Source organism: Salmo salar, chromosome ssa13, assembly GCF_905237065.1.
Source record: "Salmo salar chromosome ssa13, Ssal_v3.1, whole genome shotgun sequence".
NCBI lineage: Eukaryota > Metazoa > Chordata > Actinopteri > Salmoniformes > Salmonidae > Salmo > Salmo salar.
The window spans coordinates 90,061,402-90,073,246 of NC_059454.1; the positions used below are offsets into that span (position 1 = coordinate 90,061,402).

The 11,845-nt window shown below is 41.7% G+C and overlaps 1 protein-coding gene across 3 annotated transcripts; it reads left to right on the forward strand.

The window, feature by feature from the left end:
* Positions 1-1,448: 1,448 nt before the first annotated feature.
* LOC106568102 (protocadherin alpha-C2) lies at positions 1,449-9,904 on the forward strand. 3 transcript variants are annotated; one of them, XR_006758386.1, is made up of 3 exons: positions 1,449-4,055; positions 6,877-7,675; positions 9,707-9,904. XR_006758386.1 is itself a non-coding variant. In XM_014138133.2 (3 exons), exons 1-2 carry the CDS (start codon positions 1,602-1,604, stop codon positions 5,550-5,552), a joined length of 2,466 nt encoding a protein of 821 aa, XP_013993608.1. In that variant the 5' UTR covers positions 1,449-1,601; the 3' UTR covers positions 5,553-5,577; positions 6,877-9,904. The 3 variants fall into 3 exon arrangements, 2 of the variants coding, with proteins under 2 accessions (XP_013993608.1, XP_013993607.1); XM_014138133.2 differs by adding an exon at positions 5,541-5,577 and having other exon boundaries at positions 6,877-9,904; XM_014138132.2 differs by having other exon boundaries at positions 6,877-9,904.
* Positions 9,905-11,845: the final 1,941 nt, after the last annotated feature.

Sequence of the window (11,845 nt, forward strand, 5' to 3'; positions counted from 1 at the left end):
ACTGGAATGACATCATAAGTTCTTCTTTAAATACTTGACAGACTTAGTTCCCTCTCCCTGAGGGCCTGTCATAGTAGAGGCTTGGGTATGGTTTAAACTTACTCCAGCCTATCGTTGGCGTGCAGGTTGGTCCCAACCTCTAGACGCACTCCTGTTTCCTGGCGTAGCTATTGTCTCTGGCGGATGTCTCATCTTGTGACTGCACAATGCACAGTTCTTTAAAACCCTTACACCCCCCTGCATATACGTTTCACCCATATCCTGTTATTGCTGTTGTTCAGCAAAAAGCTCTTGCAAAACCCTGTTTTAAAGCATCAGCATTCTGTCCACATGACCCACCATCACATGAGCCACTTCCTCTAACATATAGCAGTATTCAATTATCTATAGTTTATATACTTAATATTGTAGCATAGCTTCTCTGTTATTTTATATAGGTTATGCTAACAAATAGTTGGTTAAACCCTAACAATAGCTATATTAGAAGCTCATTTTAGTTAGCCTGCACTGTAGCTAGTTAGCTAATAATACATCGTTTTTTAAAAATATTTTCAAAAAGTATTTACTTACTTCAAGTATTTACTTACTACATGGTTCTCCAAACCATGTGGAGAACCTATTAATTTAATAACCAGACCTTCATACAAATGTGCTATGCTTTATTCTTGATGCACAACCAACTACTGCTATATTCTGCCAGCACAGCCACAAGCTAGCCATTCTGGGCGGTCGAAGCGGCACGCAGCAATTTACCGTGTGCTAGTGTACAGGAGCCGTAAAGTGGAGGCTTTGAGGTGCTGATTATCACAAATTGCAGATTTTTAAAATATGAGGGTATGCAGAATAATTGCAATGCAATACTTTCACTTGTTGACTTGTTTAGGCCTATTTGTTTTGAATGTTTTATAGACCAGTATTGGACACTGTGCTAATGCTCCTTCATCACGCAGACACACAATAGCCTATACTAGTGGAAATAACTTTGGCTTCACATCTACTTCAATATTAATAACACTTCTGGTCATTATAGAGTTCCTCATCCAAATAATATTTTTGAAGGCATGTTGTGTGGTGCTAAAATTACTATTGAGGACTTGCGTTGGATTTGTTGTACTTCATTAAATTGGTATTCATACATTAGTAAAAAAAAACGAGAACAACCACAGAATTAGAGTGCAACCACAGAATCTCAGACAATGTGCACATGCAAACTTTTTAAATAGGCAGCCGTTAGTGCCTCACATAGGAAATAGTTTACCAGTGCTTATTGCAATAACCTTTCGAAATATTAATTTTCGTCTGTAAACATTAATTAACGTTACATTCGTAACCATAACATTCATAATAAGGTACAACCATTTTACATAGCACACATCATGTCGCTGTTCCTTTTCAATGACGACTACCCAGCAGACGTCATCACGATTGGGAGAGCAGCGCACCGCAGTTGTAGCGCGTGGAAGCTCGGCATGAATTCCCCGGTGCAGAACAGAAGGCTACGGATTGTTTCTCACGTAGGCAATAGCTTGTAGATGTAAAGTTATTCGTTTTTAACGGATTGCTTCAAGTATTGATATAATTTACCATATTTCTTTGCAATAATGCCGCTTTCCATTGCAACTGTATGGACAAGGTGCGTCACCGTTCTCTTTGTATTCAGCGCGATGTGGGGAATTGCTTTGTCCATTAATCGCTACTCTATTCCCGAGGAAATGCAAGAGGGTTCCGTTGTTGCAAACCTGGCTACAGATTTGGGACTTGACCTTCGCACTCTGATAACACGCAAGGCAAAGCTTGACATCATCCACAGAAACAAATATTTGGACATTAACAAAGAAACGGGAGACCTGTTCATACTTGAAAAGATAGATAGGGAATATATATGCTCGAGCAAGACAACGTCTTGTTTTCTGAAAATGGATGTCATATTTGAAAATCCCATTCGAATTTTTAACATTGAGCTTGAAATTATGGACATAAATGACAATGCACCTGTCTTTCGAAGGGAGACAATGCACTTGGATATTTCAGAATCTACCGCTGCAGGAGAGAGATTCTCTTTGACAAACGCTGTGGATGCAGATGTCGGTGCGAATTCTATTAAGACGTACTATTTAAGCGAAAGCAAGTCTTTTACAATTGACATACAGACGGGAAGCGATGGATCTAAATACGTAGATTTGGTTCTCAACAGTAATTTAGACAGAGAGGAACAGGCGGTTCATAATTTAATACTAACCGCTGTAGATGGCGGGGTCCCTGCACGCTCAGGCACAGCCAGTATCATCGTTAGGGTTCTGGATATCAATGACAACGCCCCTTTTTTTAACCAGCAGATATATGCTATTAATGTAACTGAGAACTCCCCAATTGGAACTCGAGTAATGACCTTGAACGCAACAGACTTGGACGAGGGCACTAACGCAGAGATGATATATTCATACACGTTATATACATCCGAGAAGACACAAGAAAAGTTCTCTCTAAATTCGAATACAGGGGAAATAAAGGTTAAGGATGTGATTGATTTTGAGGAGAGCCACAGTTTCGATATATATATTCAAGCCAGAGACCAAGGCTCAAATTCGTTATCCGGAGATTGTAAAATAATGGTATTTATTACCGATCTGAATGACAACTATCCCGAGGTTACCATTAAATCTTTCAAAAGCACGCTCAAGGAAGATGTTGCCATAGGAACATTAATAGCAGTGATCAGTATTAGCGACAGGGACTCTGGGGACAACGGTGAAGTTGAGCTCACTTTGAACCAACAAACATCCCTACCCTTCGTTCTTAATAAGTCTTCGGAGGATTACTTTGCTCTGCATGTTTCAGAACCACTGGACCGTGAGACAATTCCAAGATATGAAATCACTTTCATAGTCACAGACAAAGGAACACCTCGCTTATCTGACAATGAGACAATCACCTTGGAGATACTGGATGTCAACGATAACTCGCCAATATTCCCCCAGTCGTTCTACACAATCCATGTTGTGGAGAACAACGTCCCCGGCGCACTGTTGACGTCACTCAGTGCTTTCGACCCGGACCTCCATGAGAACCAGTACCTGGTGTATTTTATCATGGAGAAGGAGATCATCAACACGTCTATGTCCATGCTGTTCTCCATTAATCCAGAGAATGGCAACCTTTATGCTCTGAAGACCTTTGACTTTGAGAGGGAGAGGGAGTTCCTTTTCCACATAGAGGCCAGAGACTCTGGGGTACCTCCACTGAACAGCAATGTGACAGTTCACATCATCATTCTGGATCAGAATGACAACACCCCGCTCATAGTGTCACCTTGGCGTGCGCAGGGCTCGGTTATTGAAGAGGTGATACCGAGGTCCACTGATAAAGGATTCCTAGTCGCCAAAGTAATCGCCATTGACGCAGACTCATTACAGAATTCACGGGTCACATATCAGCTTCTACAGATCAGTGACTCTAGCCTCTTCAGTCTAGATCAGTACAATGGGGAGATCCGTACCACGAGAATGTTCAGCTATAGGGACCCCCGCCATCAGAGGCTGGTTGTTGTCGCCAAAGACAATGGAGACCCCGCTCTTTCCGCTACAGTCACCATCAAGATATCGACAGTAGAACACATGGTGACACCATTCTCAGAAACTACTGAGGTGCCTTTGGAATATGACTTGTTCACAGACTTAAATCTGTATTTGGTCATTGGTTTGGGCTCAGTGTCCTTTCTGCTATTGATCACCATATTGGTGGTCATCGTGCTGAAGTGTCAGAAACCGAAGCCCATGAAGATGCCTCCTGCTATGAATATGAATCTGAACAGTCTAAACAGGAACAGTGTGATCAGCAGAAACAGTATCATCAGCCAGAGAAGCTCTACCATAGCCGATTCCACCCTCATCTCCAGTGATGCCTACTGGTACAGCCTGTTTCTAGCAGAAACCAGGAAAGGCAAGGTGGTTGTCAGACAGCCTATAGTACCGAAGGGAGCAGGCTACTTTGTGTCCAGTATACCCAGAAGCACAGGACCTACAGAGACCAGCGACTCAAGAGCCTCCACGCTACAGGTATGTACGCCTCTGAGATGGAGGCCCGGAGCAGTTTTCCTCTGACATATACTTCCTTATATGAAATGCACACTCTTCCTTCCTTCGTGTAATCACACATCTGACAAGATTGGCTTGATGAAAGCAGTAGCCTTTCTTTCATAGAGACTATCATGTAGTCACTGATTACATGAATGAAGGACCCATTCAAATACTATTCAAACAGGGCCTTGTTTTGTAAAAAAAAATTTTCATACTAGAGCCACCTCTGCATTATTTGCCGGTTTCTATGCGTTTCCACTGCGCACCCTTCAGACTGACCGTTTGACCCACTTTACACTATCATATTCCTCTGAGAGGAGGAGCCTGTAGACCCTGTGTCACCTCAGTGCAGCTCTCAGCCTTTTATGTTTACTGACAGGTTACACTCCAGTTAATGAACAAGTACAGTAGTACTGTACTACTTATAACTACTTATCTGACAGGCTACACTCCAGTTAATGAACCAGGGTTGAGTTTGGTTTGTTAAGTAAATCCTCTATGTATTTTGCCGAAATGTCCTCTATGTATGGGATATCTGCAGGTTTTCTAGTGTTTCGCTAAGGGATACTGTGAGTAGCATTGCTCCTGTACCTGTAGAGTTCCAGTAATTGCACTACCGATAGTTAGTATTGGCCCCTGGAACTACCTCTAACTTCCTTTATACAGCACACATAAACATAGTATCCACAAGTTCACCAGACTCTGGGTAAGTAGAACAAGAATATCACAGTATCCATTTAAGCTCTCCAGTCCTGTGGTGTATGAACACAGCTAGGCTATTACTGTGTAAGTGTTATGCAGACATAACAGAAAAACTTATTTGCTTTCAATTTGCCCTGCAGTCATTCACTCTACTGGGGTTTGGCTCCGTTTGCTTATTTAAGTCATTGAGCCATGCTAATTCCCAAGTGATGTTAGTGCCACTTCCTTTCATTCTTTGCTTGCAGTTCATGCAATTTTAATAACAAAAAATAGCTTTCCAAGAACGTCTGTCTGCTGTTGTCTCAGACACTACAACTCTCTGAGCTGAACTGCAAAAACCAGGACGGGGGTTTGTGTAATAATAGAACTAACCTTGGGGAAAATAATGGACTGATGTGAGCTCTATACAGTATAATGGGAATGCCAGTGTAGGCTAAACATTGTATGACATTGTTAGTTTATTCTAATTACTTTTGTGTTGATGTGTTTGTCTGTGTGCATTTTCTTTTCCAGGTCCAATAAGAGGCTAACCTTGTATAACTGAAGTACTGTTTTAATTTTAGCTCTGACTTAGGGACAAGGCAGTCTCCTCTCTATTGTACTGACATGAAAACAAACAAGAGATTTGGATTGGATTAGTGGATCTTGTGTTTTGGAAAAGTGTGTGTGTGTGTGTGTGTGTGTGTGTGTGTGTGTGTGTGTGTGTGTGTGTGTGTGTGTTGGACTCTGACCATTGAACCTGTCTCTTTTTCTGTTCTAAAGTACTCAAAATGAAAGGAAGCCCATTCTACAGCTGGAGGTATGCTGGTTGCTGGTAACATGATGTAGGAGCACTGTGATTGGTGTAGCTCAATCTAGAATTGTGTTTCTCACATTTTTGTGTGCAAGTGTCCCTGTCCTGCTCTAATGATAGGTCTAATTGTCACTTTATCACCCCTAATGTGGGTTTGACTCTATGTGGGCAGAGTCCAGTCTCCTTTGTAAAAGGGGGCATGGATTATAAAATGTCAGCAAAAAGCCGACATACATTGATATGCAGAGAGAGGGTTGAATTCCTGGTCTCTTTCTCTATCCCTTTCCCTATTTGTTTTCTGTCCCCCTCCCCGACACACACTGCACACTCTTCTTCCCATTGACCTTCATTGTGATGCATCTGTGATTAGATTGGGAAATCTCTCTAAAGCGAGATACCAATCACTGACAGCTGAGATTAGGCCCAAAGTGGCTGCCACGTCAGAGCAGTAATGACAATATGTGGTTTGTTTGGCAGAGACTCAGGGTAAAGTGCTAGCTAGCACAGGTAAAGGATCAGATTAAGGTATGCACTGTCTTGGTCCAAAGCTCAGTGTGCACACCACCTTCAGAGCAGCGGCTGCATCCAGCCCCTGTGTCACACCCACACACATCCCTGCATATTTTGGCTCTGCCCCTGCTCCCCAGCAGCCACATCTTATCATTGGCCCAATACAGGGAGAAATAATGAAATGATGAGCTGCTCAATGCCTGTCGGCCACTGTCTAACACAGACTAACTGTGGCCTCCATAGACATATTACCTTTAGCCCTGCACGTACGCACACACACACACACACACACACAAACAATTGCACTAAAGTAGTTCAAACACCAGCCTGCCTATCCCTCACTCCTACAGACTGTGATGTGCATGTCTCTATGGTACATCTCCCTTTCTGTTGCCCTATTTTTGTCATTTGTTTGGTTTTATTCAAATTTCACTTGCTTGCTTTTTAATCTGACCTAGATGCACATGATAGATCCATTCTGTAATTTCTCAATTCCTGTGGGGACAATAAAAGATAACGATTTGAGAAATAGCCGATGTAGACAATTGTATAGAATTTACCATGCACACCTCCTTGCATAATCCAGAGGCATGTTAATTGTTTATGACCGCAAAAGTAAGCGACTTGGTATCTAATGCCCACCCATGTTTGATTGATGGCGGAAATAACCAGTCAAGCCCCAGTTGGAGATCTTAACAGTTGCATGAGTTGTGACTCCTTATAGGCTGTCAGTCAAGCTGATCCCCTCCTCTCTCCACCTCCTATTGGCTGACTGTGTTTTCGATTTATTGGCAGGATTCCAGGGCCAGCAGTGACCTGCCATGATGTCCTCAATCTGGGGTATTCGGCTGCAGAACGTTCAAAGAAGTTAAGAGTGACCAACACCCCTCCTTCAATCACTTGGATCCAACAGTTACCTCTAGGGGCAGCTCGTCGAACCCTCTGCCCAAACATACCACACCAACCACCTCAGCAACTGTAGACTACCTTTATCATCTTCCATCGAGCATGAATCTGCATGGCTACATCAACAGGTACTTGTATTTAGAAAATATCATAAAGAAGAAAGGAACATCAAACATAAGGTCTTTCAGACAACATTGTACTGATGTCATTATGCATAGAACCCTCCCTGGGGCTTTTGACTGTAAATGTGGGACCAGGCACTCACTATCTTCCAAAATCCTACCTTACCTCTCCAAGAAACACATTACACAACAGGGATATTCTGTTTAGTCCTTGTGAGGGTTCCTCATCATTGTGATGTCAATGCATTATTGGGGTATGTGTGAGAGGTCACAATATGGTCAATTCCATAACTCTGTTAGCTAGTGAAATAACTATCTTTGTTCATCTGTGAATGTGTAGTGTGCATAGATAACTTTTGTAAATTTTGTTTAGAAATAAGACTAACATTTTTCATCATTTGGCTTTCTAGACCTTAATTTTCTTGAATGCGTTGAATTATGTTTTTGACTCTGAACATCAGCCTATGGTATGGGATTATTGATCTCCTGAGACATGGTATGGGATGTGCATGTTGAGTTGGTAACAAGATAGATCCATACCTCATACCTGTCATTCAATGAGCCAGGTAGGAGAGAAGTACCCCATCTTACTCCACTTCACATTGCAGACAGAGATAGCTAATATATTCTCACGGTTCAAATCTTCATGATCACATTTGACACTGACGCTATATTTAGTATATTTTGATGAGAAACATTTCCTGCTCAGCATGTGTATATATAAAGCACAGACTAGAATCCATGTTTTGTGAGAGAATCATGTCCAAGGAAAAACTCAGGACAGCGAGAAATACCCAGATTTAGTTCCTACCTGCCTAAGCAGGACAATATGAGGGTCAAATGTAGCCAACACTGTATGTAGAATATCTGAGGCACTAAAGGGGTTCACTTTACAACAATTTATCATACCTCTGTCTGAGCCTTCTCAACTAAACTGCACAGGCCTCTGTCAGGTTCCAATTACTGTAACACTTACTCCATCCCACACTCCCAGTGTCCCTGTCACTGTGAACAAACCTCAGAGAATCAGCTAAAGGACAATTCAGTGTTAAACAGGAAGCTTAGAGGAAGAAACCATGTGTACTTTATATAAGAAATGTTACTATATTCACTTCAAAAAATAAGACTGTTTAAAAAAAGTATTTATTGTTGTATATTTGAAATGTATTTATGTTGGCATGGTGCAATACAATACTCTGGCCATGTTTTTCAAGTTTACAATGTTTTATGAATTGTCATGTTTTTATTGGATATTTTGACCTAACAATTGTTAACACTGCTTTTTATGTGACTTATTCGAGTGCATGGTGTAGCTTACTGTATGACATTTGTATCGCAATACATCATTCAAATGTTTTATCTGAAACAGTGTACAGACAAACAATCTAAATTATTTTATGAAATTTGAATGTAGCGCTCCCCTGATTAAGAATTTAGCCAAAATTTTATTTTAAATTTATAGACATACAGAGTATCTCTTCTCCCAGCAATACCCTGAAGTGCAGAGATTTAATTCAAGGCATTAGGTCTTAGAAATGAGAAACTAGAACAGACAGCAGTATATACACGTCACAATGAAGGGAAAGGGCCAAAAGAAGGAGAGAGATAAGGAGAAAGAAACTGAAGACGGCTGAGACAGAAAGGGGGTTCCTTTGACGTCAGTGCATGCATGACCTTATAGGCCCTGCACTCACAATCCATCCAGTCTTCATTTGAAATGAAATACTGAACTTAAATACTACTGTATATATATCTCAATCATATAGGTTTAATGGGGAAAACAATAAGCTATTCCTATTCACAGTGATTTCCACTGAATCCAGATCTGGCTACACCACTCATCTACCACAGACTGCAGTGCAGTCATAGTTTGAAGTTCTAATTAACTCTCCAATTCTCTTTTTATCGCTCTCTTCCTATTTAAAGCCCTGTTTGAATCATGACCTCACCTCCCCTCACAATGTGAGGTCATGTCACTGTTTGGGTCTGAGGGCTGATGGTGTTGGACACATAGCTGTCTGATTGCTACACTAATGATGTGGGCGCTGCCTGCTCTGCCTGCTCTGCCTGTGGGGAGAATATGCTGCCTGAGCCTTGTATGAAGACACATTTATTACACATTTAGGTAACAGAAAATATTCAACTAAATTCAGACGTCATGAGCTCTTTATGGGTCTCCTGCATTATACCAGTACATGTGACTTGAGGAGAATGAGAGGATGGTTCTTAATCCAGGTTCAAGTCATGATTATTGCAAGAGATAAGATGTCATCTGGATTCATTTAGATCCCAGGCATTTGGAGAAAATCTCCCAAGCAGCCAGTGACTGGGTGATATGACCTGAGACCTTTAGCTCTACTTTGACAGTGGATGGGGTTTAAAATCTGTATCGGCGTATCTACTTTGTACTTTTTTAAAAATACAATATACTTTTTATATCTGATGTAATCTCTGCACTTGGCTTGATGGTACAGGAGGGTGTCTGTGGTGCTTGCTTAGGTATCATGCAGATCATGTCTGTCTCTGTTGTGTAGCTACACTGCTTATTCCTGCATTATGATTCTATGGTCTGAGTGTATCTGCCTCCCTTTCTGTAGGGCTTCCTGTGTTATTTATAGGTGTGTGGGGGGCGGGGACACAACCCACAACCCTGATTGGCAGATGCGAGTTAAAAAGTGAGTGAGAGAGAATGGCATTGCTTCCATTTTTTTATTCAAAAACAGTTTGGATGTTGTTTCTGTTGCTTAAATGTCCTGCTTGTAGATAATGCTGTCAATAAAGCTTTAAGATTTGTGGTTCTGTGGGTCCCTGTCTTTCTGAAGGCCATTATTGACGTTATCGGGGTTGTTAGGATACTTAAATCGTCAGACATTGATGATGACCCAGTTTCTCACTTCGGTACTCCATGCTAAATCAGGGAGATTGAGTATTAAACTGAGGGAGAGGTTAATATGAAGGAAGTATCAGGTAGAAACACAGCTTTTCTGGTGATTTTCTTATCTTAAAGACTGCCCACACTGCACAGTGAAACACTGATGGATGATCTCCATTGTGACAGCACAGAGACAGAGCCTCTACCCTGCAGTCCGCTGCAAACGATTGATGGGAGTGGCTGGTTGCCAGGAACCACCCGGCACCTAGGAAATGGTTGCTATGACAACCACACCACCTTCCTGTGATTACGGAGGAGGGGATTATCATGAACACCCTGCTTTCTATTTTGTGTCCATCATTCCCTCTCTCCTTTTGGCTGTTCTCTCTCTCTCCCTCTCTCTCTCTCTCTAATTGAATGTTCCTGCCGTGTGATTGTCTTTGCACAAAATATTTCAGAAATCATGACACAATCTCTTGGGCACTGATAATGAAGTAATCTTCAATTCATACTAACTATTGCTTAACACTCCAGTATTTCAGTAATCATATTCTAACCCCTGCAGAGTGCTCCAGTTACAATGGTCAGCACCTTCTATCTGTAGTACCAACCCCCACAAACCTCTGCTCTCTTGCTCTCCCTCTATCGCCAACCATTCTCAGTCCCTCTCTCTCATACATACATATGCATGTGCACTGACATACACACCAATATGCTGACGTGCACATGAGCAAGTACGTGTGTGCCCACACACACACACTACATTCCTCTTTCTATCGGCAGCATTTTCCCCAATGATAGCTCTTGAGGTTCAGCACCATGGATAGCGACCCTCCTCAAACTCCTATTGCTATGGAGACAAGCTGTGCCGCAATAGAGATAGAGAGAGAGAGAGCACGAGGGAGAGGTCATATCTCTCATTTTTCACAAGAAGTCAGCAAGACATCATACATTAATTGCAAGGAGCATATACCCTGCCAACCCCAAATTCCAAAATGTCCAAGCCTGAAAAATGTTACATAGTCACACATACACGCAAATAATAGGCACATTTTCTAGCAACTGAAGAATGAATCGTTGTTTTTCTTACACCGGACAAAGATAACTACATTATGACAACAGATTACTCTATTATATACAGTACAGTGGCAAGAAAAAGTATGTGAACCCAGGAATTACCTGTATTTCTGCATAAATTGGTTATAAGATTTGATCTCATCTTCATCTAAGTCACAACAGACAAACAGTCTGCTTAAACTAATAACACACAAACAATTATAATTTTTCAAGTCTTTATTGAACACACCATGGAAGCATTCACAGTGCAGAATGGAATAGGTATGTGAACCCTTAGATTGAATAACTGGTAGACCCTCCTTTGGCAGCAATAACCTCAACCAAATGTTTTCTGTAGTTGCGGATCCGACCTGCGCAACGGTCAGAAGGAATTTTGGACGATTCCTCTTTACAAAACTGTTTCGGTTCAGCAATATTCTTGGGATGTCTGGTGTGAACCGCTCTTTTGAGCTCATGCCACAGCATCTCAATAGGGTTGAGGTCAGGACTCTGACTGGGCCACTCCAGAAGGGGTATTGTTTTTCTGTTGATTTACTTCTGTGTTTTGGGATGTTGTCCTGTTGCATCACTCAACTTCTGTTGCGCTTCAATTGGCGGACAGATAGCCTAACATTCTCTGGCAAAATGTCTTAATAAACTTGGGAATACATTTTTCCGGCGATGATATGGCCTGGACAGCTTGCTAAGGCAGCAATGCAGCCACAAACTATGATGCTCCCTCCACCATACTTTACAGATGGGATGAGGTTTGTGCCTTTTTTCTCCACACATAGTGTTGTATGTTCCT